General features: G+C 50.0%; 1 protein-coding gene and 1 long non-coding RNA gene across 4 annotated transcripts in view; both read left to right on the forward strand.

Moving 5' to 3' along the window:
* Window positions 1-27,605, forward strand: part of RUNX1 (RUNX family transcription factor 1) — a 253,535-nt gene that overhangs the window by 164,936 nt on the left and 60,994 nt on the right. For all 3 annotated transcript variants that reach the window (XM_089331477.1, XM_051833590.3, XM_051833591.3), the window contains exon 5: window positions 19,398-19,502. In XM_089331477.1, coding sequence (XP_089187603.1) covers window positions 19,398-19,502 — 105 coding nt within the window. The remainder of the gene's footprint in view (window positions 1-19,397; window positions 19,503-27,605) is intronic.
* Window positions 1,936-14,847, forward strand: LOC149126900 (uncharacterized). The gene is made up of 2 exons (XR_016233018.1): window positions 1,936-7,937; window positions 9,478-14,847. It is a non-coding gene; the product is annotated as an uncharacterized LOC149126900 (long non-coding RNA).

Raw genomic sequence — 27,605 nt, forward strand, 5'->3', positions numbered from 1 at the left:
TCAAAAATCTATTTAGTGGAAGCCTTTCACTTATGGTCCATGTGCTGTGACAAGTGCCAGAGTTTCCAATGATCACTTCTGATTATTTTGAGAGCTCTGTGCTGTCTGATGTTGATACATGGTTTCAAGCAAACTTATCTTTTTACCGCAAAATATGAAGAAACAGTATTAGTGCCATTGGTGGCAATATGATCTTCCTGTTGCATTTCTTTTGAAAGCTTTATAATTATTTCAGTGAAGGGGTTGGGCCTGGGTGACATTTTAGGTATGAATGCTATTGGACTGCATTATCCATAGGAACTGTTGTATTAGTTCAGCTCTATGTGTAGTATTATTTTTCTTGCCTTTAATCCATTATTACAATTCAGAGAAGAAAGAGGAATCTTGCCTTGTTGTAATAATGCCCAGTTTCCAATTTTTTTCAAGTATTGTGTTTTCCGTGTATTGTAAGAATACAGAGCAACAAATCTGAAAGTGTAATTAAAGAAGGTAGGATCATTTGTTTTGAAAATCTTATTTCTATAATATACTATTGAATAAGCTTCTGAATTAAAGATATTTCAAGTTTAATGGAGAGATTTTTGATAAATACCCAAATAATAGTAATAGCTCTTACATTTGAAAAAAAAGGACCAACCAAAGAACATTTAAACCTAAGCATAATCATTACTTTGTTTAAAAGGCATTTAAAATATAAGAATATCTGTGTTCTCAGGGATTAGTAGAAGAGAGGAAGAGAGTATGTGTATATTGATGCTTTGGGCTGTTATTTTTGCTACCTTAGCTGTCTGGAGCATTTTATAATAGAATCTTAGCGGGAGAAAATAAAAGACTTATAACATGATTGAAGATATATCTTCCTGGTACTGTGTTAATAATAGGGTAATGCCAAGAAAACTATATCCACTTACTGAAGGCATGAGTGATGCTGTAAGATATAAAAGTATAAGTCACTCAATGGACTCATTTTTTATATTAAAAATCCCCATCTTTCGTGAGTGGATTTTGCATTATGTTTCGGAGATGTGTGTTCAGAAACCACTGTGAAGGCTCCAGACGAGCGGCTGCCAGAGCAGGTGAGGACAAAGACCCCGCGCCTGGCACCTGCGCACCCACCTTGCTCACTGTCGTCCCTTGGGCCTGTGGATTTCTTCTGTCAGGAGTGGGTAGCTGAGTGCCATTTGGTTGCTGTTCCACAGGAAGTGTTATGATCATGATAATGTGGGCCTCTGCGGGTCTGTGTGTCAGGTTGGGTTACACATGTTTTAAACGCTATATCATGGCCCATGCCAGTGAGATTTTCCCCAAAAGAAGTTGAATGGTGGCTTTCTGGCAATGTGCAATAAGTCAGGGATAAAAAGAATGAGTCTGAAAGCAGCGTGCTTCCTGCTCTGGCGCTGAGGGCTGCACTCTCGTCCCTCATTGGCCATTTCTGTTTTGAGTGGGTGACTAATAGGTGCTTGTGTTTGCTTGGGTAACAGTGGACTGTTTCCCCAAGGTGTGGATTGTTTGCGTTTGGCTGTCTGATTCATGCCAGTATGCCCTTGAGTTTGCATAAACCCCAAAAAGTAAAATAGTTGTAAGCAAGGCGGGGGTGTCTTCTCAAACCCTGGCATGGGAAAATTAACTGAAATGTCAGAAATGGACAGTGTTGGTTGTGAACAGGCTGTCCCCCACCCCCATGGGTGAGAATAAGCACACCAAAACACAGGGACCCTATTTGAACTTGTGACCCAATTATGGTTCCTGGGGACATAATATTGAATAATAGATATATACCTTCTTGTTGGTTGGAGTTTGGGTTTTTCTGGTCAATGCTACAAGAAGAAGTGGCAAGAGACCTCGATTGCCTCTTGTTTCTCTCCATCATCATAAAATACAATTTGATTTTGCTCTTTTAAGTGTCAACATCAGAGCCTGCCAGATTTATTTTCTTTTTCTCTCTCCTTTTTTTTTTTTTGTTTTTGTTTTTGCAATTTGCTTCCCATTAGGAAGACAGCAAATGATTCTCACTAATTTTGACAATTAGCCTTAATCTTCTTCACTGAATTTTATCCTTTAAAAGTTTCATCACGTTTTATTAAGTGATCTCAAGGCTATCTACTGTTTCATTTTCTGTTTTTGAAAATGTGCCTGAGAATATGCCCTTGGCATTGACACACTGCATAGTGGCCCAGAAGGTCCTGGCTGCTGGCTCATCCACACATTTCAATGCCAAGTTTGAATTCTGTCAAAAGCCACTGGTCTGATGGACTCTCCAAGGGCCCTGGTACTTGCTGCAGAGTGAAAGATGTAAAAGAAGCTGCCCTATTATTATTTTTTTAAACTTGCTACCAGTCCATGGGGATCATAAACTCATAGAAATTGCCGGAGGTTGAAAATAGGTGAGTTTTTCTCGGTTTGGCAAAACTGATCTGTCTGGGTGCTGGCCGACGTCCAGAATCACGGCTCCCAACCTCGGGTTCAGCCTGCAACTGGGAAAACCTGCCTGTCCAGCTGTCACGGCCTTGCCGACTGCGCCACTGGCCCCTAAAAACACCGCAGGCCTCAGCAGCCTGCACCCTCTTCCTCCTCTTCCACGCCTTCCTATTACTCCCTGGCAGTTTAAACTTCACTCCAGGTATTTCTCACCCTTGGAATGCCTCTCCCTCTGATTTGGGATCTCTGTGGAAACTGACTGCTCCTCACAGGGGAGGAAGAGATAGCAACTCCCAGGAGGTGAGTTAGGGAGACCCACTGGACTCCAGAGAGCTCAGGAGCATGCAGGGGGTGGTTCTGAACAATCACAATTTTTTTTTTTTTTTTTTTGGACAAGCAGAGTTAGACAGTGAGAGAGAGACAGAGAGAAAGGTCTTCCTTCCGTTGGTTCACCACCCCAAATGGCCGCTACGGCCGTCACTGAGCCAATCCGAAGCCAGGAGCCAGGTGCTTCTCCTGGTCTCCCATGGGGTGCAGGGCCCAAGCACTTGGGCCATCCTCCACTGCACTCCTGGGTCACAGCAGAGAGCTGGACTGGAAGAGGAGCAACCGGGACAGAATCCGGCGCCCCAACCGGGACTAGAACCCAGGGTGCTGGTGCCGCAGACGGAGGATTAGCCTAGTGAGCCGCGGCGCCGGCCAACAACTGAACAATCACATTCTTACCATGCGGCCTGGGACAATCAGTCACCTCCAGAAAATCCGAGTCCTGGGTCACAGTGAATTCTCCGGGTGAGGTTAATGAGCTCAGCGGTTTACAGCTGCAGTTGATGGAGATGCCATCTGTAGAGACGGCTGTTTTCTGGGCTATAAGAGAGTTATGCCCTGACTGCCACTGAGAGACAGTTAAGGAACGTTAGCAGGGAACTTTTGAATGCTCCGTCTCCACTGCAGCATCTAATCAGTCCATCAGTGAAGATGCCTTTAGTTATTCCAGGTTAGAGCCAAAGAAAGGACCTACCAGATAGATCATCAGCCACCCTGAAAAGGAGGGAAGAGAATCCACTGCAGATTTGCATCTGATTTTTTAAAGAATGTGATTTTTAATCTGCTGGGAACATCAGAGATAATTTTGAAAATCCTTTGAAAGCCTTTTCCCAAGGGGAAAACAAAATTCACATGTGTACTTATACGCCACCTTTCATGGGCAATTTCATTTTCCAAAGCTGCCCTGGACTTTCTGGGGATCCATAGATCTGTGAATTTAGAATTTTGCATTGATCACTATGCTAGCCAGAATGGATAACCAGACAACGAATGAGTAAGTGAACAAATAACGTAGACATTTTCCACCAACCCTGTGTAGTTTGGGTAACACCGGTTTTGGTTACAGCCAGGAGCGGGTTTACGTGATTAGAAGAGTAGATCCCATTCACACCGCTAGTCCAGGCCTGTGGATGGCCATCAGGGAGGGGCTCCATTCTGTCTCGGAGAGAACAGACGCTTCTTCCGTCCCCATGTCAGCCCCTGACTGCAGAGGCCAGCCCAGGAGACCAGGTGCTCTGTGGCCTCCCGGGGCCGGGTTGAATTTCTTGGTGGAGTTTGTGTTTATGTTGACCTCCCTGGCAACTTCAGTCTTGCCCACTTTCAAAATAGTACTCTTTCCCCCACACTTTTATAAAACGCGGTTCCTTCATTACGTTCTTGCCGTGGATGTCTTCCCAGACATAATATTTACCCTGTCCCAATCTGGGTTATTGCATATTTGTGTAATGTTGCTTACTTAAGGCATTTTCATTTTTGAGTTGTTTCACATTATTTGGGAAACAGTAGGAAGAGGCTGCTTTCCAGCTGTGTGGCGGGACTGGGGTTAAGCTGGAGAGAAGGTGCATTTAGCAAAAGGGAGACCAGGCCGAGATTCTAAACGACAAGCGATGTGTCTTTCTGTAGCGGGGTTTCCCGAGAACTGGTCTGAATGACTCAGAATATTACCATCGGATGCAAGTCATTCTGTGTTCCATCACGGATTCCCAGAGTCTGGGAGGAGACAAACACTGCCGACCCCAGAGCTGTCTCCTAGAGGACGTTCATGGTGGACACTGGCAATCCTATCTCCAGAGGATGCAAGGGAAAGACATGAGTTATCTTCAAACAGACTCTCCCATTTCCCCCTCTTTTTCTCAGCTGTTTAAGAGACAGTATACGGATGGGAAAAGGCCCAGGCTCGAGTACAGTCAGCCTCAGCTGGGCCTGGCAGAGCCGTCCTCTCGCTGGCAAGTGGAGAGCTTGAGTCTGTGGTCTGATGTGGAAATCACCTGCAGAGGTCAGATTTCTCGGTCTATCTTCCGGGAGCAGCCACAGTTTCTTCAAGCGAGTTGCTCCCTGCTCAGCCGAGAGCCTGGGGTGACCCGGCCGGCCGTGGCAAGAATCAAACAGAGGAGCTGACGTGTGCCTGCAACACATAGTTGCGTCGCTTGTCCCTTGGTGGTTTTCTTGCTGACTTTATGGAGTGCCGGGCACGGCGGATGGTGTCAGACAGCGCTTTGTCACTCATGTCATTGGTGTGAACGGTTATTTTACAACCGATGGGCAGAAAGAAGCCTTCCTCTCTCCGCCCACCCTCAGCCCCAGGCTCGCCAGCGGACTGCTTTTGGTGGCGTCCGCTCTCTCTGGTCGGGACGGAAGACTATCAATCAGCGAGTGCCTCCGAGAGAAATAATGGTTGAGTGATTTTCAGAGCTTCCTGTTTCGGCAGCAGGCATCATAGACATAAACAGTGACCCAGCCAACGGCTGCAGTGCTACTGTGGTTCCAATAAATCAGCCTCGTATTTTCTTTTTGTGCTGGTTGGCGAGAGGCAAGGGAGGCTATGGAGGAGACTGGTTATAGGAGAACATATTCTGTGTTTCTGTTTTTGTTTTTTAAATTTCTAAAGAAAAATTACTCGATGAAATGGGGAAACAGCCTGCTGGCTGGCGACTGTCTTCTTTCGCCGATGATTATAAAACCAGTCCAGATCAGCGAGGAGATGTTTATGAATAATCACGCATGGTCGCCCTGGGTATGGGAGGGTTGATGCCAGGACCCTCGGCAGGTGCCAAGCTCCGGGTTGCTCAAGTCCCTTATAGAAAATGGTCTAGTATTTGCCTAGAAGCTGTGGGCTTCTGCCTGAATACTTTAAATCATCTCCAGGTTGCTGATATTATTACCTAACACGGTGTCAGTGCTAGGTACACGGTTGCTGCTCTGTGCGGTTCAGGTGAGAAAGCCAAGAAAGAAGTCTGTTCCTGTTTAGTGCGGCCTCCGTTTTCTCTAAATATTTTCAGTCCGTGGTCGGTTGAATCTGTGGATGCAGCACCCCTGGCTGGGGAGGGCTGACTGCTGTTTAGATGGAGAGACTCTGAAAGTTTGTTGACCTCTTCATTGGTGGGGTGTGTGTGTGTGTGTGTGCGCGCATCCCTGTTTCCATTTGGGGACTTCTTGCACCAAAGCGTCTTTGAGGACTAATAGCATCGTTCAGCTGAAGCCCGCATAAGGCAATTAACAGAAATTAATAAGTGAGCGGTATGGATTTAATGAGCTGCCTAGGAATGCTTTCAGATGTGCCAGTTTTATCAGCTCCCTGGCAGGGCGTGGCAGACAAGCCGCTGCTCCTCGGGGTTTGTGTTTATAAACAGGCATCCACGGATGCTGGCCCTGCCGGCTTCCGCCATCAGTGCCTCCCGCACACGGGAACCTGCTGTGCATTGAGAACAGAGTTAACGGTGATGTTCGTCTTGCCCCGCACCGATTCAGGATTCCAGCTCATTGCCTGGCTCTTCTTAGCCTGCATCAGGCAGCACGGCCCATCCAGGAGCTGCACTTGATGTCACTGAAATTTCTCCGTGGGGGTGTCAAGTATTCAAGGGCCCATAAATGGTAGTGGAATCCCAGCCACTTTTCTTTTCTTTCTTTTCTTTTCTTTTTTTTTTTTTTGACAGGCAGAGTAGACAGTGAGAGAGAGAGAGACAGAGAGAAAGGTCTTCCTTTGCCGTTGGTTCACCCTCCAATGGCCGCTGCGGCCAGTGCGCTGCGGCCGGCGCACCGCGCTGATCCGATGGCAGGAGCCAGGTGCTTCTCCTGGTCTCCCATGGGGTGCAGGGCCCAAGCACTTGGGCCATCCTCCACTGCACTCCCTGGCCACAGCAGAGAGCTGGCCTGGAAGAGGGGCAACCAGGACAGAATCCGGTGCCCCGACCGGGACTAGAACCCGATGTGCTGGCACCGCAAGGCAGAGGATTAGCCTAGTGAGCCGCAGCGTTGGCCCCAGCCACTTTTCTGCCGCTTGGTTCAGAATGTGTCTGCTCTGATCTCGGGCGGAAGTTTTCATTCAGGGGCCGCTTAAACAGCTCCCCTCTCCAGGCAGATGTAAATAAATGTCCTGTTTGTGCTCAACATAGATGAATCCCCGCTTTTACTGGGTGCTTGAAGACCATCGGCAACAATACATGGGGGCTGGCCGAGCGGTTAGGGCACTGGTGAGGATGCCTGCCTCCCGCATCGGAGTGCCTGGGTTCAGATTCTGGCTCTGCACCTGACGGTAGTTCCCTGCTCGTGCAGACATGGGAGACAGCAGTGTCGGCTCCAGTAAAAGAATTCCTAGCACCCACCTGGGAGTCCTTGCTGGGATTCCCATCTTCAGCCAGTCCTGGCCAGTGGGACAATTTGGGGAATGAACTAGTGGATGGGAGTGCTCTGTCTTGTCTCCCTCTATTTCTCTGCTTCTCAAGTTATTATTGACTAATAATAATAATGAATAATAAATGAATAAATGGGCAGCATGAACTGCAGAACTATACCGTCTCCCCTTTCACTCACCTGACCCAAGGTAGCTCCGGTCCGGTTAGTGGGCGGGCTGGCCAGCACCCTCAGGGGTGGCGTGTGGCTCTGATTAGGTCATCTTACCAAGCAGAGGCCACTGCAGGCCTACGGGCAGCTGAGACTGTTGCTGTCTGTATGCTTTCGGATCTCAGCGGGCGGGACAAGGCGGGGTGCACCTGCTTTGGAGATGGAAGTTCTCTAGTTGCTCAAGGCATTGTTTGTGGTCCTTAACAGAAATTTTTCTCTCATTGTATTTGAGTTTATTGGATGACGTATAATCAGCGTCAGTTGTATCTAGCCATCCATCCATCTAAAACCACACTCCTGTCACTGTAGGGCCACCTCTTTAAGAATGTCCTCTTGCTCTGGTCTTTCTGAAGCCCTGGGCAGGCCTTTTATTATCCGCTTGCCGATTTTGCTGATAGTCTTGTTCAGTGACTCTCAGCAGGTGGAGATTTTGACCTCAGGGAACATGTGGCAGTATCTGCAGACATTTTTGTTGTCAGCCCGGGGTCTAAGGCAGTGCTCCTTGTATCCAGTGCATACAGGCCAGCGATCTGTTAAACACTCTACTGCGTGCAGGATACCAGCAAGACCCAATCCAAAATGCCAATCACGTGAGACAAAGAAATGCTCACCTTCCACCACGTTCCCAGCCCGTAAGTATTTCTCTTATCCCTCTTCCCTAACGCTATCTGCCTCCCCACAATATTTTTGAAACTAGGCACAGAATAAAGCTAAAATTAGGAAAGTATTCCTACACGTTGTAGGCTTTGAAACATGCTAGCATGCCAGTGTTCCTGATGCCAGAGCCATGCCTGGGCCGCACCTCTGTGGACCCCACCCAGCATCCCGGGATCCCGCCATGTGGCTGCGGGAGCGGAGGCTGCCAGTGGCGAGGTGGGAGGTTCCCCCGCTGCAGCTGCTCCTGCGGGCAGGTCACAGGGACTGCAGAGATGAGCCAGTGCTCTCCTGGCCTCTCCCTGCTCTGCCCCAGACCCTTCAGCGGAGGGACCACCGACCTGCCAGCCCAGGAGCGTGCATTTACGTAGTGGACGGTACCCACTTGACTTAAAAAGCATTAAAAGCAAGGTCCTGGTCTGTATCACTCACAGGACCTTCCAGACAACGTGCTGGGCCTTCTCCAAGAACAGTCCTGGGTTTGCTGCCTGCAGACTGGGTTTCCTGATGCCGGAAACAGATAAATGACTTCTTCTAGAACTTTCTTTCACTTGCCCCAATGTGCTAGTTTTGCTGCTACCTGTTTTCCTCTGAAATTCAGAGAAAAACACTTGGAAAATGAAAGTCGGAACAAGCCTCTACGCTGCTGGCTTGAGACCATGGCTGCTGCTTTTCTTGCTTTTCTCTTTGTTGACTTTAATGACCCCTCATTTTCTGGCCCCCTGGATGTACCTGCATCCTTTGAAGCTCCCACAGGAGACCAGCCAGGCTGCCCGTCCGCCGTGTGTCCCTGACTTGGGAGTAGTAGGAGTTAACTGCCCAAGCGGGAGTCCACAGGCAGGGTGGAGCCCGGGGGCCCTGCGCTGCCAGGATGTGCTTGGGAGTGAAGGTCACGGGGGCAGAGCTTGAGAACAGCTGTGGCGTGCGAGGGCCCACCGCTCGGTAACGCAGACCCAAGCACAGAAAAGACCCAGCCCTTACCTAGAAAATCACTGTGGGGTATTCTCAGTGACTGTGATCAGTACCTGGTTAAATATCTGTGCATGTGTGACCGTGCCAGGATGGTGTCCACCCCAGGCAGAGGACGAGCCTGGGGGTTACTTCACGGACTTGGCCGCGGCCTCTGCTGGGAGGAGGATGTCTGAGCAGGGTTGTGCTGAACCTGAGGGCCTGCGCACAGTGTGACCTGGGGATGCTCCTGTGTGGTGTTCAGCATCGTGCTGGCCTCTACGCGATGACAGCCCTGGTTGTGACAACCGGCCACATCTGGAGACAGGGGCTGATGTCTGCTGGAAGGGGGCGGGACTCCGGCTTGGTTGGGAACCTAGACTTGGAGCTGTGTGTCCCTGAGCAAGTTGCTTGACCTGTCTGGGCCTGTGTGGGGAAGGTGTGCAGTGGATTGATTACCCGAGATAAGGCAAAGATGGGGGTCAGATGGGTGCAGGGAGCTTCCCCTGTGAGTATGCAGCAGACAGCAGCAACCACAGCACTAGCCGCCGGCTTTTTCTGTGTCCGCAGGGATGCGTTTTCCAGGGGGCAGCATCCACCCTCGTCCTTCTCCCTCAGCACTGCGAAGTTCTGAGGCCTCGAAAGGGTTAGGCGAAGCAGGCTCTGATTTCAGATTAGCAATGGAAGAAACGAAATTAAATATGCACTGTGATTTGAAGCACTGCTTTTCATGGGAAAAGAAGTTCTCCCGACTTAGCCTTTCCAGCTCTTTTGTCCAAACATTAATGGCATGCAAATATTTATGATTCATACATGCCCCTTGTGATTCCCAATCGTATTTTCACAATAAACACTGTGCTTTGACAGTGAAGCAGAATAATCCCTTTGTCCTGGCTCTGGGCTACCCAGACGCGCCCGGCAGCGTCGTATTCTTCCTAAGCGGTCATTGGCGCCTCCACCCAAGTTTAGGGGCGGGTGATGGGAACGCCGCCACAGCTTGCCTGGGACCATCCGTAAGGCTGTCCATGGGAAACCATTCTTAAGGTCGCAGCGTGGCATTTTCATCAATGGCAAGCAAATATCCACGCACGTTTTTCCCATCCTCTTTTGGCCATGTCCAAACCAAGAATTGATGAACCTGGCTGTGACTTGGAAAAGTATCTTGCAATTCTATCGTCCTGCATTCTGTCCGAATCCCTGGGGTCCAGAGAAGCGCACACACACACACACACACACACGTTGGAGATGATTCTGCAGATCCTCGCCTGGTAGCCTGGTGTAGTTTGAAGAACTGACGCTCTTACATGACTCAGATGTGCTGGCCTCAGTCTCTCCATCCGTACTTGGGCACAATAACACCTTCCATGTGCACACCACTAAGGTATTAAGATGATAAAAGTGACATGAAGTATACACAAGTCTTCGGGACAAGAGCTATAACTCACTTTGCCATTGTTCGTCTTCCTACAGTGAGACTCCCCAAGGGAGAAGAGAGTAGGTTGACAGAGTGTGCGTTTCACTGAGTCAGAGTTAGGAATGATGCCTTTCTCACCGGCCACTCCTCAGTGGCGTGGGATTTATATCCCTTTCTCCTGCCAAGGACCTAGTGAAATGAGACTACCAGAAACACAGCAGGAATTTCACAAATACTCATAGATGTATGCATGCAGAATAATATAATAATGTTAGCAGTTATTAGGCACTGAGCATGTAATGGTCATTCTGTTTCTGTATCCCACCCCGCCAAGATCACTCATTCATTCATTCATTCATCAGTTATGCCTTGTGCACCTGCTGTGTGCCAGGCACTGGGCTAGCATTCACGATACAGGGCTCCGCTGCAGAGAAGTCAGCCTATGGGAGGTAGTGAAGGGGGCGGGCAATCAGGCAGGCCATAGCTATGCTGAATGGCCAGAGGACCAAGGAAACAGCAGCCAGGCACATCCTGGTAAAGGCTCAGAGGGTCCCCTGGACAAGTTGTCACCCCTGTTGAGACCTGCAGGTGATGAGGGAGGCTACCCAGGTGGAGGCATCTTGCTGTGGAGCAGCAAGAGGCACTCCGGTGGGCCCCTGGGCTTCCTTGGGAGGGATGTGGGGTGGGGGGCTGTCGGTCAGGACCTTGGAATCCACGCTGGGACCTTGCTCACAAGTGGGGCAACTGTCAACAGACATAAGCAGGCACTTCCTGTCACGTGGAAGCACACTTGGAATGCAGTTTGGAGGATGAGGAGAATATTTGGAGGGTCCCCAGGGGACTTCCAGAGACAGAAAGCTCTTGTCGCTCCTTCCAGACAGCCACCGGCAGGTACACATCCGGTTAGCAGACTCCCATGCAGTAAGTGTCACTGCCCACCTCCGTCATGCCTCACCCTCAGCCTCCACACCCACCACCCCTCCTCCTGCCTGCAGGACCTGGGGCGCAGGAGCCCAGGACCCCAAGGCTGCCTTCCCTTCAGAATGCCCACCTCTGGGACCCCTGAGCATGTGCCTCCAGCGGTGCTGAGCTGTGTGTGTGTGGCACTGGGCTGCAGGCCTAGCCAGGGCCAGGAGTGGGCCAGCCCGGGGAGGTCACTGTGGCCTCTTGCCCTGGGTGGCCCAAGCCTGAGTCTGCAGCCAGCTGAATGGGTGGGGACTGGGGTTTTGGGGTTTGCCAGCCAGAGAGCTCTCCTGGATGGAAGAAAGAGCAGCAGGTGTGGCCTTGGCTAAAGAGGACTGAGTTCCATCTTGGGCATGTTTGGGCTAAAACTTGGCTCCTCCATTGAGATACTGGAGAGCTGATAGCAGATGAAATAAAAGCACAGATGGGAAATAGGAAATCTAGGGACAAGACAGGCAGAATCACGTGAGAGCACCATGGCTCTCTGGGCATTAGATGGAGTGGTCGTCCCTGGGTGTCTGCGGGCATCCACCCCTGCCACATAGACCAGAGTCCAAGGATTTCCCAAGTCTCTGAGATAAAATGGCTTAGTATTCGCATATAACCAACACAGTGCGTTAGTCTTCAGATCATCCCTAGAGTACGTACCTAATACGGTGTGAATGCTATGGAAATACTTGTTATACTGCACCATTTAGGTGATACTGGCTAGAGAGAAGTTTGCATTTGGTCAGTACAGATGCAATTTTTTCTGAATATTTCTGGTCTGCACTTGGTTGACTCCATGGATGTAAAACCTGTGGATGCAGAAGCCAGCTGCGTCCTTGTGCAGAAAAGGGGTCTCCCTCCATTCCTTCTCCGACCTGTCCTCCCACTGCCTGCAGCTGGGCAGCCCAAGCCACACACACACACACACACACACACCTCAGAAAAAGCAGGGCTCCCTTTCCAAGACATCACGGAGAGCCGGCTGGGCACTGGAATGCTTGCTAGAGAATTCATTGATGCATTTATCAAAGTTTTTTAAAAAAAATTTACCTTGGATCAGAAGATACAAAGATAAATAAAATGCTGTCTCCTGTCCTCAAACAACTCATTTTCATAGAACACCTCAAGACACACTGCTTTGCATGCCTTTGATTTTCCCAAGTAAAACAGCTATGTTTCAGATCACACAGCATTCCAAGCAGACGCTATTTCTATGGTGAATTACGGTCTGCACTGTTAGCGCCTGACTCGCAGTCTGCCTCCGGAGGGCTGTCCTTGTGCCTGCAGCTTGGGCGTTCAGCCTGCGTTTTGCCAGTGTAGATGCGGTGCAACTGGCGCTAGCTAGTACGAAGCTAGTACGAAGAACTTTGCCCACAAGTGTTCGGGCACCAACAGCTTCATTTGATGAAATGTAGGCGATTCTGTACCATCTGAAACATCTTTACTTTGTTGAGCAATCCCAAAATAAATTACTTATACAGCGCCACGGTCAAAAATAGCGGTGAGTGTTTGGGTAAGGAAACAGAAGAGGAGCAACAGCGTGGATTTTGACTGTGAGGTTGTTCCAGTGGAAAAGTGAAAAATCAAAAAGATCTTGTGAGAAATACACACCATGCAGATTGCCCCTGGGATCCGAAGGTGTGTTCATTTTAAGACTTCATTCTCGGTGATCAAAATTAGACCCGCCGTACACTGTAGTCAAGGAGAAATCTCCCTGCAACCTTTCAGAAATCTTGGGGGATTTCCTGAATTTGCAAAGAGCAGAATTTGAGCCGTTCCCGGTTCTCCTGGTCGACAAAGGCTGCATTTTTTCTTTTTTTCTTTTTTTTTTCTTTTCACCCTCTCCTGTGTGTTTGAAGTTTTTTGCACAGTGGCTTTCCGGCCCAGGTCCACGGGCCGATGGATGGCACTGTGGGTGCCTTTCCTAAGGAGCCTACCCCCAGGGGCAGACGGGCCCTTTGCGTGCAGCCTGCCTGTGCGTGACAGAGGGCAAGTTTCACATCCCCTGAAACTGGCCCAGAAAGGAGAAGATGACTCACTCCCCACACTGACTTCAAGGAGAGGGACAGACACAGAGGCCCCTGAGGAGCCAATGCAGGCGCAGGCGGGCTGCTGCCGCAGGCCCATGCTAGCCAGGCTCAGTGACAATAAGAGCGAGACAGTCACCCCCAGATGCGGATCAACAAAGGAGGGTGCTGCTGTGATGTCACTGAACCCAAACTTGTTATTTTTTTTTCAGTATATTTCTTTTATTTATTTGTTTTATTTAAAAGAGAAAGGCCAAGAGATCCCATCGGCTGGTTTACTCCCCCACAAGCCCACCAAGGCTGGGGCTGGGCCAGGCCAGTGCTGGGAGCCGGGACCTGGGAGATAGGCATCAGCAGAAAGCTGGAGAGGGGAGCAGGGCTAAGACTTGAACCATGCGCTCTGATGTAGGATGCAGGGGTCCCGAGCGGCATCTTGACAGCTGCGCCAAACACCTGCTGCGCCCCGAGCCTGAACTTTCAATATGGGATCCCACACCTGGGGGAGAAGCGGTCTTGATGCTCCTCTTGTTTCTTTGCGCTTTACTCCTCACCCTCAGGCCTTAGGGGAGCAGTGTGCATGCTCACAGCTTCCCAGATGTGGCGAGGAAGTGGGGTGCGTGCTGTCAAGAGTTCACCAGCCTGGGGCTGTGGACATCAGGAGCTGGCCACACTAGAGCCGTGGGCCCGGGCCTCATAGCCACCTCGCCTTAGGGACTGTGTCACCAGAGCAAGTGCCCAGGGGGACTCACCCTGTGACCTTCTTCCCAACTAAATAAAGCAGCTAGTCTTTCGCACTGGCTTTTGGATGGACAAACTGGCGTCGAGGGCGACGACACATGTTGCAGTGGCCTGGCTTGTTTATACAGCGGATCAGTCAGGCACAGTTGTGCCCCACAAAGGTCGCCAGCTGGCGGGCCAGGAGGCAACTTGAACTTGAAGCTCAAGCTGAACTTGGGCCTTGTGGCAGCTCCATCACCTGCCGAGGGCATACACATCTCCCACCCGCAGACCTCAGTGGCTACTTTAGCCTCAGTTCCTCTTCACAGGATCTCCTAGAATGCTGATCTTTGTGGAATCATGTTTATCATGTCTTTAATGATCTTTTTTTTTTAATTTCTACAAATAATTAATTGTATATAGTTGAAAGGGAGAGAGATAGAGAGACAGACAGACAGACAAATCTCCCAAAACCAGTGTCATTACCCAAATGCCCCCAACATCCAGGGCTGAGCGAGGCCAAATCTAGAAACTAAACTCCATCCAGGTCTCTTACGTGGGTGGCAGGAACCCAGCTACTTGAGCCAATATTTAAGAGCTTGCTCAGAGCCCTGTTTCATTTGGCCTGCCTCACAGCACTATGAGATGGAAGGACAGTTACTGCTATCATTTTACAAATAACAAAGCCAAGGGCCCAGAATGGTTAAGTAACTTAGCCAAGGTCACACAGCCAGCAAGCGGTAGAACGTGTGTACATCAACTTGCGCTCCACCCTGTTAGCTGTCACCCCAGGCATTTCCATCCACACGGGATTTTATGATCAAATTCTAATCTCTTGTTGCCCCCATGCCTAAGTCAAGACCACCCTCTGTCCCCTGCTTCTTCCCACGTTCTCATGCAGTCCTAGTGCCTGTGTTTCCAAACAGCAGCCCTCCTGGAAGCCACTCCCTGGTCAGCAGCAACGCTGCTTTGTGGTCAGCATGTCCCCCTTTAAGCCTTGGTCACTTCCGCTGCGACTCTCCCAGCAGGTCCACTGGGATGCTTTTGCCAGCCCCCTCTGGAGCTGGGAGTATGGGGTCAGCTCCTGGGTCACCTGTGCACTGACCAAGCCCTCTGTTGGCCTCCAGGAACCCCGGCCAGTGCATGCCTCCGGCAGCGCAGGGACTCCATCCTGGCTGCAGGCCCCACGTTATTTCTCTCTGTGGCCGCCCGGCCCCTTTGTTATCCAGCAGCTCTGTCCTCCCCTGCTCTGCCCTGACTCCCTACCCTTCTGGCTACAGCTTGCAGAGACAAACACTTGAGAGTCTTTCACTCTCCACACCCACGTGCTTCAGATACCAGGGCCCATCGGTCATTGTAATTTGGCTAATAACTCGGGTGCTCCGGGCTGCAGCGCCCACTTCTTTCTGCAGGTGCTGGCCAGCAAGGGCTGTGTCTTGGCAGCCATGGGCAGGGCGGGGCAGAGGGCAGAGCCCACGGCTCCTGCGGGAGGGAATCAGGCAGACGTGCCCAGTGGCTAACTACAGCCCTTTGCCAAGGCCACTGCCGGGTCTGGCAGGAAGAAGACAGGAGGAGAAAAGCAAAGCTCTCACATAGTGAAAAACTGTCCACACACCTGTGAGAAAAAGCCACCACTCCGTCGATAAGATAGGAAGCAGATGTCCTTGTGCACCAAGCCGTAAACAAGAGCCCATTGTGAGGGAGACAGCAGAACAGCTCCTCCTTGGTGAGCCGTGTTCCTGGGGTGAAAATGCCCCAAACAGGAGCTCCTGCTGGCTGGGCACTTGTTGTGGTCGCACAGAAAATGATAGGCAGAAAGGAGCAGGCAGATAATTTTGAGCCATGAGTTCGCAGATACTCAGGTTGGCTGAATCTGACTTCTGGTTACGGAGGCCAGTCTGTGGTTAACAAGAGGACATCCCAAGTTCAAAGTCAGCTCAGCAAGGAACTGCCTTGTAGCCCTCAGTGTTGCAGTGAGCTCCTGAGTATGGTTTGTGGACGTGAAGTCACAGGGACAGTTCCCCTCTGGGGGGCAGTGGTACGCGTAGTGCCCCTGTCGGACGCCCGGTGTTGATGCCACTCGTTTGCAGGTGGTTATGACCTTGGTGACAAAAGTGTCAGCAACAGTGGGCACGGAGATGTGAGTTCCGCTGTATATGCGAGCTGTATGACTTTGGGAGAACTACTTCTCTGAGCTTTTGCTTTGTCACCTATTAATCAAAGACAATAAAATCTATCTTGTAAGATTGTGGTGAGGACCCAGTGCCATCGGATAGGGGAAAGGGTTTGAACTGTGGGACGCTCTACACAGACCTATAAATGCCAGTCCTGTGAGCACGGCCGTGCTTTGTTGTCGTTCAGAGAGCTGTGCCTGGGCTGGTTGTGGAGGGGAACCGCAGGAACAGCCCGAGAGCCCCAGCGGCACAGATGCCCGAGGGGCAACTGCCACTCACAGTGCTGTGACCAGAGCTGCGACGGCATGTGGGATCTGGACTGGGTTGTCTAGTGTTGCCCCCAAATTCATCTAAGCCTAGCATCACAGAATATGACCCCACTGAGAAATAGGCTCTCTGCAGATAGGGTCAAGTGAAGGCAAGGTCAGACCGGATTCGAACGGCCCGAAGCCCAAGGACTGGTGTCCTGGATGGAGAGGGGGAGCTGGCAGACGGATGCAGGGACTGGAGTGGAGCATCATGGGTTGCTGGTGACCACTGGAAGCTGCAGGAGGACAGGAAGGCCCCTCCCCAAGAGCGTGCAGAGGGAGCCAGGCCCCGCTGATGCTGATCTTCGGGCCTCCAGGACTGGGAGAGAACGCATGTCTGTTGTTCAGGCCACCTAGTACATGGTGATTTATAGCAGCAGCTTCAGAAATGTTTTTCGTGAGCTATCAAGTGCTGAAGCCATGGGTACCAGAGGAGAGGCTCAGGGGATGCCCACAGACCCACAGGGGGTACGGAGCCACCCCCCACCGATGCCTTCTCAGAGGGAGGTGCACAGTCAGAGCTGAAAGTGACCCTTTAGGCATCCTAAAAGCCCCTCGTCTTTCAGGACCAGGATACAGACCTGGAAGGAGAGGTGTAGTCACTCCTATAGGAACTCACATCTTCCACCCCAGAGCAGCCAGAAAGCAAATCGCCATGGTCAGCACGGCACTGGCTGCACCTTGAAGGCAGGAAGACTCAGGCTGGGGCAGAGGTGCCGTCCAGGGCGAGGGCTTTCTCAGCCTTGGCGTTATGGGGACAACCCCCCGGACTCCAGGTGGAGACAGCAGGCTGCCTGCGAGCTTGTGGGGTGGTTGGTCCGCCGGCAGAGGACCACGTGGATGCGGCTGCCCCCAGGCTGCGGCTGCCTCTGCTCCTTGGGCTGCTCTTGGAAAGCCTGACAGTGAGTAGCTCAGTGCCTCTCTCTACTAAGTGCCTTACTCGTCTCTTTCTGCACCTGCTGGGCCTCTTCCACTGCTACTTCAGCCAGAGTCCCAGGTGGGAAGCCAGCTGGGAACCTCTGCAGAGGGCAAATCCTAAAGGTTTCAGGGAAGACAGGCAGACCGTGGGGAAGATGCATGGTGGCACAGGGCCTGCTGGGGGCCCCCAGGACCCCGCCCCCAGCATGCAACCCCTTCCCCCCACAATGCATCCTTGCTGGGTGCATTAGATGCGTCAGAGCAGCCTGTGAGAAGCAGGCTCCCTCCTCTGACTGCTGTCTGATCTTTCTGTCTCAGACTTAGGGACAAAATGTGAACCCCTGCAGGGCAGTCGCTGGCTGCTGTGGCCGAAGACGATGTTTGCCTTGAGCATTCTGCCTTAGCCTTCTCTCCTTTAAAGCAGGAGTGACGGTGGGAAGTACTCTGTTCTAAGTTGAGGAAGAATGGTAATCGGAGTTTTAGAGCGACGTATGGGTTTTGGGGGCCACTGAAGGCGTGGATGCGCATGTGTTTTCCTAGCTTTTATTTTCATCTCATGCTGTGTGAGTAAGAAATGACACTGTGTAGGGGCCGCCGTCGTGGCTCACTTGGTTAATCCCCCGCCTGCAGTGCTGGCATCCCATATGGGCGCCACTTCTAGTCCCGGTTGCTCCTCTCGTAGTCTAGCTCTCTGCTGTGGCCCAGGAGGGCAGTCAAAGATGGCCCAAGTGCTTGGGCCCTGCACCCACGTGGGAGACCAGGAAGAAGCACCTGGCTCCTGGCTTTAGATCGGCATTTGGGGAGTGAACCAATGGAAGGAAGACCTTTCTCTCTGTCTCTTTCTCTTACTGTCTAACTCTATCTGTCAAATTAAAAAAAAAAAAAAGTGACACTGTGTGAATTGAAGAACTACTATATTGATGCGGGATTGAACATCATTCTTAGTCAGATGTTGGGATCCTGAGCACCAGAGGAGAGAAATAATGAACACACGCACTTTTGAGTACCATGCCCAGATACCGTTCTGTTTCCACTCATATTAGCTCATTCAGTGTTCCCTAAAATGTGAGGTAGGAACCGTCACGTGTACCCATCTTCCAGGCAAGGACACCAAGGCTTGCTTGCTGAAACCTAAACCCAAGAGTCCATTTTCTTAACCACTTGGCCAAGAATAATTTTTTTGAATTATTAAAAATGTACAATAAAGCCACACTCCCCTTTCGTGAGTATATAGAAGAAAGGTTTGCATGAAATCTAGATTTAAGGATGTGGAACTGAGACTCAGTAAGTACTCTTATATTAAATTATTAACGTGCAGTATATTATTGAACCTCCGTCTGTCAGTTCTATATCCTTAAATTCCTGTATCGACGATACATCGTGTTCTGACCAGTCCTGTGAGCGTCTCTAGTAATTTCTGGCAGTTGAAACTTAAAATCAGTCAGCAATTATTGGTATTATTTTACAATGCCGAGAGAATAATTCCAATTTAGCCTGTCTTCAGACTGAGAAACTTGCCTTTGCTAATCTCCCGAGGTAGATGCTAAGCGGATGGCTGTGCTTTCTTGCACTCCAACTCCAACTTGAGGGAGGAGGGTGGGCGGTGAGGCTGAGGGAGGAGGGTGGGCGGTGTGGGGCTGAGGGAGGAGGGTGGGCGGTGGGGCTGAGGGAGGAGGTGGGGGGTAGCAGCCCACCTGACTCTATGCATCCCAGGAGTCTTGACTTGAAAGAAAATATGTTAGCATCTCTCCTGATCCCGTGCTGTTGATTGATGATTAAACTAAAGCCATATAACTTGCGAAGTGTCCCGTCTGGACAAACAGCATAGGTGTGCATTCCAGGCAGGAAGCAGACCCAGGCCCCAGGGCGTCGCTGACACCTTTCCAGTTTGAGGGCCAGCAAGCCACCGCGAAGCGCCGGTTCCCCGGCGGAATTATTCAGGCTGCCACCCCATTCCTTGTTTGCTTTTGTGTCCCCACAGGGAAGAGCTTCACGCTGACCATCACCGTCTTCACAAACCCGCCGCAAGTCGCCACCTACCACAGGGCCATCAAAATCACAGTGGACGGACCCCGGGAACCTCGAAGTAAGTGGGTGCCCCCTCTGGGCTGGCGTGTTCACAGTCCCCGGGTCTACCCTCACTTCCTCAAAGCAACAGGAGCAGACACAGACAATGAATGGAGGAGTGGCCGGGCACAGGGGCAGCCAAAAAAATTTTTAAAAAAAGGCCTGAGGGTCAGTGTGGACCATCCATGCTAGCCTTGTATTAATTTGGTTAGGCTAGAGGTACAAAGCTATGGAAATAACCCTTTTTCTTCCTGTGGCACAGATGAAAATCTTATTATGGGATTGTTTAAAATAGAGAACGGGAGGGTACAAGAGTGCCGGGGCGGGGGGGGGGGGGCAGTAAATATAGAAAGATGGTACCAAAAAAAAAAAATTTGCTGTGAGGAAAGCTTTTAAAAAAGGAGAGGGGTTGTTTAGTCTGCAGGAGAGATGTCTTCCCGGTGACTTAATGGCTATCTTTGCATAAACACAAGAGCCACATGCTTTTCCAGACACACACGCTGCCCCAGGACCTGAGGCTGGGCTGCAGCCCCAGGTCTGTGGGGCTGACGCGAGTGCTGGCCTGGCACCTGCAGGCCTCCGTGGAAAACTGCTGTTCTCGCTGCTGGACGCGTGCAGTGTTTCTCCTGCTGCTCCCCGGAAGCTGAGATGGGCGAGGCAAGGGCTTCCGATGGAGCAGTTGAGGATCTGGGCTCTGGGGGCTAACGAGTAGAGTTCCTAAGACTTCTTCCGCAAGCCGCAGCGCCGCTCTGAACCTCAGCATCCGCCCGCTGCAAGATGAGGGTATAAAGGAGAGCTTTTGGGGAGAGGCAGTGCCACAGTGCCGGACCCTGGTGCAGAGGAGCTCAGGGGATGTTAAGGATCCCAGTAGACCATACCGCCCAACCCTGTCTCTGGCTGCTGCTCCAGCGTCCCCAGACGACTTTCTCAGATGGGGAAGTGTAAGGTGGCCCCGGGGGTGCAGCCCTCCATGGCCACCTTGTCATCCCTTCCTGCCACCCTGGCCACAACCTTGTACCATCTCGGTCGCCTCCTGAACCATTCTCCTTGCTGTTTCTGCTTTCCTGATGCCCCTGGGTGGATAAAAGACCAGCAGAGGCAGAGCCCTGCTGGACGCTGTTTTCCATGGCGGGAGGAGCTTCAGAAAGTTCATGGAAAACACATTCTACAAAAATAAAAACTAGGCATGGGTTTCAAAATTTGGGGCACTGAAATTTCGGAATTTTTCATGAACTTTCTGACTTCCCCTCCTAGGGTCCCCTTGTCAACATTTGCTGTACTTAGCAACTCCCTCCACTTTGGCTTCGTGCTTCCCCAGGAGACCCACTTAGCTAGCTAGCTTGCTTCCTTCCTTCCTTCCTTTCTTTTTTTAAAGATGCATCTATTTATTTGAAAGCCACAGTTACACACACACACACACAAACAGAGAGAGAGAGAGAGAGAGAGAGAGAGAGAGAGAGAGACAGGTAGATCTTCCATCTGCTGATTCACTCCCCAAATGACCTCAACATCCAGGGCTGGGCTAGGCCAAAGCCAGGAGCCTGGAGCTTCATCTGGGTGGGTCTCCCACATGGGGGGCCAGAGCCAGATATTTGGGCCACCATCCACTACTTTCCGAGGTACATTGGAGGGCAGCTAGATAGAAAAAGGAGCAGCCAGAACTTGAACCGGTGCCGATAGGGGATGCCGGCAGCGCAAGCAGCAGACTACCTGCTGTGCCACAGTGCCGGCCCCCAGCTTTTTCTTTCTAAGCCCACTGAGTGTTTCTTTCTGTGCTCAAAGTTGGGACACTCTGCGCCTGGGAACATCTGCTGGTTCTTGCTGTGTGAGCAGCAGGCCGTGAGCACAGGACCACGCAGGGACCACAGAACCCAGGAAGTGTCTGGGGCGCCACAGCAGGAAGGGTCGAAGACTAAAGAGTGACAGTGGCCTGGCATAAAGCATAACCCGAGCACCAGGGGGCCTTTGCTGTCCTCCGAGGACCACGGAGGAAGCAGGCTTCAAGGACAGCACGGCTCAGGGTTGCAGGGAGGCAGTGGTGAGGTGCAAGAAAGTTGACGCTGAGGGTTGTTAAACTGCGAGAAAGGCTCACCACGAGGCGGTAGAATCCCTGCCTTTGAAAAGAGCACAGCCGTCTCTCGGGCGGTACAAATGCTGACCCGCCATGGAGGAAGCATAAAGCCTCTGGCCCCTGGATGGCCATGCTCTGTCCGCTCTCTCTCAGGCATGGAAACGGCTGGTTTTTGCCTCCTGGCCAGCATCTCCTGTGACAGTCAGAGAGCTAACGGGGCTGGCCGGGCCTCAGAAAACAAGTGGTGGCTATTCTGACGTGTAAGAACTGGCAGTCAGCAGGGGAAATGCATGGACCGTGGATGTGATGGCAATGGCCTGCCTGTTATATACAGTTTACTCTGCCCCTGCTGTTTTATGACTTAAGAAAACAGCCGTTTCGGGGAAGGGCCCCTTGAACAGACAGAAGAGAGTTGCTCCAAAGAGGCACCTATTTTCACAAAGTCCTCCCTGCCAAGAGGCATCTGGAGTCTAGGGAAGAATTAACTGGGTGGAAATAAGTGTAAGTGTGATATAAAGAGGCGTTAAAGCCCCAGCTGTGAGTCTTGTGTTTCACAAGAGACTTCTAGAAACAAGTCAAACGCATGCAGACTCCTGGGTGACGGGCAATGCTGACTTTTCTATTCCTCCTTCCAGGCAAGGGTGGGCCAGCACTGCTCACTTTGTGTTTTTATTTTATTTTGTTTGATTATCTGGGAGACAGAGAAAGAGATGGACAGACTGACAGAGAGAACTCCCAGATGCCTGCATGCTTTGGCCTGGACTGTGTCAGGCTGAAGCTGGGAGCCATGAACTCCATCCAAGTCTCCCATGTGGGTGGCATAGGATCCAATTACTTGAACCAACACCTGCTGCCTCCCAGGATCCACATTAGCAGGAAGCTGGAGTGGGAGCATTACTGGGACTAGAACCGAGTCACTCTGATGTGGGAATGTAGCATCTCAACCTTAGCCACTAAGCTAAACATCCGTCCTGCCACTCGTTTTAATGTGCTTCTCTCTTCTTCTCCTTTGAACGTCTTGAGTCTTGCTTCTGGCTTGTCTTTGCTCATAGCTGCTGGCCCATGTCGTGCTATAGTACCCTGCAAGAAAACCAAGACACCCAGACAGGGTCAAAAACCTATAAGCTTCCGAGTCTCTTCCATGATTAGGGTTCTTTGGATTCTGGGTGATTCTGGCAAAATGGTCTTGGCATCACCAAGTCAAATAGTTTCATGACATCAAAGACTATGAAAGCTAGTAGGGACCTGAGAAAGCTTTAGGACATCTGCCTCTAAGATAAGGGAGAACAGTCTGAGAGAAATGGAAAATTTTGCCTGGGTTTTAAAGAAATAGCTGTTGGTGAAGCCAGAAATGAGATGATGAGTTCCTATATCTCATACTGGACTCTTATGTATCCATCTGTCCATCCATCCATTTGTCTGTTAATGTCTACATCCATATCATATTGTCCTGTAGATCCTCAATTATACTCTCTGATTAGGACCTCAGTATACTCACATTTGAAGTGGGGTGTTGGCTTATATGGCTCCTAGAGGATTGTCTAAAAAGGATAAATGGTAGCCTTCAACTTGAAATATGTATGCAAAAGGCCAGAGATAAAACTTCACTCATTTGACTTGTCCTTCAGATAGCTAAGTAAGTGACTATGAAGACAAAACTGCCCCAGCCAGTCTGTTGATCATTCTGATGGGATAACTTGACATTTCTCTGCCCACCTCCCCTCTTCCCAGCGGTGCAGCTGGAGCAAAAAGTGTATTGCCAAGAGAATTAAAAGTAGTTTTTATTTCAGATGGATATTTGCTCTTTTATAGTCTCTGTCCTGTCAAAAATTGCCTTTTTCACATACCACGGGATTTTTTTTTTGATATCTCAAGCCAGTATAGAAATTATTAATTGCTGTAAAATTAAATTTATTGTGGAGAAAGAGCACTGTTCTCTGCCTGGAATCAGTTCAGGCAGGCAGCAATGAGGGATCTCTTTTCAGTTGGTAGGTAGGATGCCTACTAGCTTGTTAACATAGTAAAAGGTAGTTAAAGCATAAAAGATAACAGCGAAAGGATTCTTTAGGAAAATGACATTTCAGAGTTGTTCTATGTTTGGTATTCCTGAAGCTCTAATGAAAAACCCCAGCTATCAGTAATTTGGGAGACTACCTGGTAACACTAAGAGACCCAAGCACACCCTCCGCAGAGAATGCACTAAATAGTTTGAATGTATAGAATTGGTTCAGTGCCCCAGGGGACAGTACTTTGCTGACAGGAGATTGAGGACAGTAGACAGTCTGGTCTTGTCACCCACCCATGTGCACTGGACAGCCATCTCCTGTCCAGTCAGGGCCCTGTTATGTGGGGGACACTGAGAAACCAAGTTGAAAATTGACCACTTCCGGGGTGATTTCTGCCCTTGAGTTAAAAGAATCCTCCAGGCAACTGTGACCTCCTTGAGCTCCTGAGGTTCATGATAACAGACAGACAGACGGAGTCATTCCTTGAATACCTGGGTGCTTTCTGGGCCACTCGCCTTCTTGCTGACTAATACGAGGTAAAGTTAAAATAGGCCCACTGAAGGGCCTCTTTATTACTCAGTTGCTTTTTAAGTACTTTCTTGAGATTATGTCACATGAATGTAATTTTCTTCCATGACTTTGAATATAAATAGCAAGTCTACTACATGCACAGTTATCCCTTGGTGTGTGTGAGGCATTGGTTTTAAGATTTTTTTTTTCCCTTGGATACCAAAATCCATGATTGCTCACATCTCTCCTACATACTGGGTACTTTCTGCTTATGGCCTATGCATACCCAGATGTAGACATTAAATCATCTCTAGATCCCTTGTAATACCTAGTACAAGGTCACTGCTATATAAATAGCTGTTGGACTGTGTTGTTTAAGGAATAATGACGAAGAAAAAAGCCTGTGCATGTTCAGAACAGGTGTGGTTTTTCCTGGGTGTTTTCCATCCATGGTTGTTTGAGTTTGTGGGTGCAGAACCCAAAGATATGGAGGGGTGACTGCATACGAAGCAGTATCTTTATCTATGCCAAGAAATGCCTGTGAGGCACCTGTAAACTTAGGGTGATAATGAGCTTAAAAATACTTGAAATTAAGATCATCAAAAAGGTGTGGGATGAACATCATGTCTATAGATTGATCTTTTGATTAATATTAGTTGTTTTCAAAAGTATCATTTTCTCCTAATGGTCCAAGCGCCTGATAATAATAATAGCTAGCATTGGGTGCTATTAATCAGTTGCCCGATGCTGTCAAAAGTGCTTCATGCATATTAATTTATATAATCTTTGAAAGAACAGGTAAGGAAATTGAAGCAAAAAGAAATTGAGCAACTGGCCCTAGGCCATACAACTAGGAAGCCAGAATTTAAACGAAGCAGTCCAGACACTGGAATCCACAGGCACCAGCGTCTGTGCTTAAGATCTGCGCTGACTGCTATTTGAGCTTCATTGTATTTTAATTCTTCTATTTTTTATTAGGAGAGTTTATCAATAAAGGGCTGCTTCACGTACAATTTTCTTCAAAGAGCAGTGCGGTGTAGTTTTGGTGGCCATCATGTTTGTCACTGACAGAAGCAAATCAGCATGTTCCCCTGGGCCGGGCTGCAGAGAAATACCCGCCTGGAGAATCCTAGCACACAGCCATGGCCATGCGGATCACACGTGCAGACAGTTGGTTCTGCACCTGTCACCAGGGTCTGCTTGGGAGCCTGGCTTCGGTGGGGACCTCAACCATGGGCGGTGCACAGCATGAACCTCTCCCTCCCTCTGGTGTTGGCCTGTAGGAAAGATGAGTAAGGTGACAAAAGTGACCACCAGGGCAGCCATCTGAGTCCAGATGGCCCTGCAGCAAAGGGTGTCCTAGGGGCCCACTTGCGTGGTGTACTGGGAGAATTCTGTCACTCTTGGCTCTCCGCTGACTACTGTAACTCTGGAAGGGTTGCCGGATCGGAGGCCCCAGGACTGTAATCAACAGTCCAGTCACGTTGTTCACTGGGAGCTGCTTCGGGCATACTTTCCAGATCCTGAGTGGGGATCTACTCAATCCCATCACCCTGGGATCCCTCAAATCTCGGATTTTGAACTTTAGTTCCTTCTAGGTGAAATCTCAGTTCACCAGGAACAAGGAAATCATCCCTCCCTCCCTTCCGCCCTCCCTCCCTCCTTCTTTCCCTCCCTCCCAAACGCAAAGTAGGAGAAAGACGGTCCATGTTAGGCTATGATGGAAACTCTAGGGAAATATTCCCAGGTACTTTAACTCTTGCTGTGATGAGCTCCCCAGCTATCTGAAAACTTGGTCAAAGCCCATTTTAAAGCGTTACTAACATTTAAGCCTAGGCCGGCGCCGCAGCTCACTAGGCTAATCCTCCACCTTACGGCGCCGGCACACCGGGTTCTAGTCCCGGTCGGGACGCCGGATTCTGTCCTGGTTGCCCCTCTTCCAGGCCAGCTCTCTGCTGTGGCCAGGGAGTGCAGTGGAGGATGGCCCAAGTGCTTGGGCCCTGCACCCCATGGGAGACCAGGAGAAGCACCTGGCTCCTGCCATCGGATCAGCGCGGTGCGCCGGCCGCAGCGTGCCGGCCGCGGCGGCCATTGGAGGGTGAACCAACGGCAAAGGAAGACCTTTCTCTCTCTCTCTCTCACTGTCCACTCTGCCTGTCAAAAAAAAAAAAAAAAAAAAAAAAAAAAAAAAAAAAAAAAAAAAAAAAAAACCAGTTAAGACTAAACGCTCCCAGTGGATATTAGAATCTCGTCCTGTTTATCGTGTGTAGCAGTGTCAGAGTAGACCAAGAAGGGGACCGAGGTGCGTGAGGATTCCCCTGACACTGGACTTCAGGCTGAGGTCAGGACAGATCGCTGGCTAAAGGGGCAGTGACCCTGAAGGGATTATGCTTCCGAAGCAAGAGGTCGTCTGATGTATCTCAGAGTGAGTTGGGGCCTGTGAAGTCTTGGACACTTTTTTTTTAAGTGACATTTGTATTGTTGTAGAATAGAAAGGAGTTGCTGCCAGGTGCCAGTGAGAACACAAAAGAAATTATCTAGGCAACTTCTCGGTCTCGTGCTGGGGCAGAAAGGAGAGGAGAGACGCGGAGTGGAACTTCAACCATCGCTTTCGATTTCCCCTTCCATCTGGACCATAGCAAAATCCTATCACTGTTTTGAGTGCCGCAACAGTGCAGTTGAGATCTCAATTACATGTTACAGTCCTCGTTAGAATTTATTATATGATGTGCTAAAGGGAAAAAATCCTGTCTGCGTTTAGGCTTCCGCCTCTTAAGCTTCAAACGTGTACAGAGATTTCTGGATCCTGAACTCAGGGACCTGGGTTCTCACACTGGCGCCACCAGACCTGTGGGTGTGAACTCAGGCTATTATCTTAAGTACCTTAGTCCTCATTTTCCTCTTCTGCAGAACCAGGCAATGGAACGAGATAATCTCTAAATTAATTCCCACTCAAAAGGGGTAACAAAATATTGTCAGCAGAATTCAGCCGTGGGTTCCCCCAAGGCCCCGAATGCCTTCCCTGGGCCACCCTGCGTTACATTAGACAAATCCACATGCACCCAGCTTGTATATTAGGGATTACTTTTTTACTGTGAGTTTTTTGAAAGAGCTCTATAGTTAGCATGTTTAAATTCTCTGGCTGTGCCTAGCTTGTTTAATTTATTGCAGCCCCGATTTCTTTGCCATCAGCATGTGAGTACAGCCAGGGCTTGAGGTCCCTGTTTCAGCACTTGCCACCTTTGTGGGTGCCGATACGGGGTGGGGAGCCTCTGTAAAACACAGACTGTTGCCTGCTGGCATCACGGGACCGTGAGGCCAAATGCGACGGTCTTTGTGAAGCGTTCGAACTGTACCTGGCTCAGAGTAAGTGCTGGGAAGAGGTCATCTATTGTCCGCATTATGTCTTGGAATACTTCTTTTAGAAGTGGAAAAGAAAAAAAAACTATGCAAAGGAGATCTGAGAATCCTAAATTTAAAAATTCATGAAGTTGCTATAAGGTTGCTTATTTTTGACATTTAATTAAACATTTAT

Source organism: Oryctolagus cuniculus, chromosome 4 (assembly GCF_051225735.1).
Source record: "Oryctolagus cuniculus isolate XC-2025 breed Fujian yellow rabbit chromosome 4, ASM5122573v1, whole genome shotgun sequence".
NCBI lineage: Eukaryota > Metazoa > Chordata > Mammalia > Lagomorpha > Leporidae > Oryctolagus > Oryctolagus cuniculus.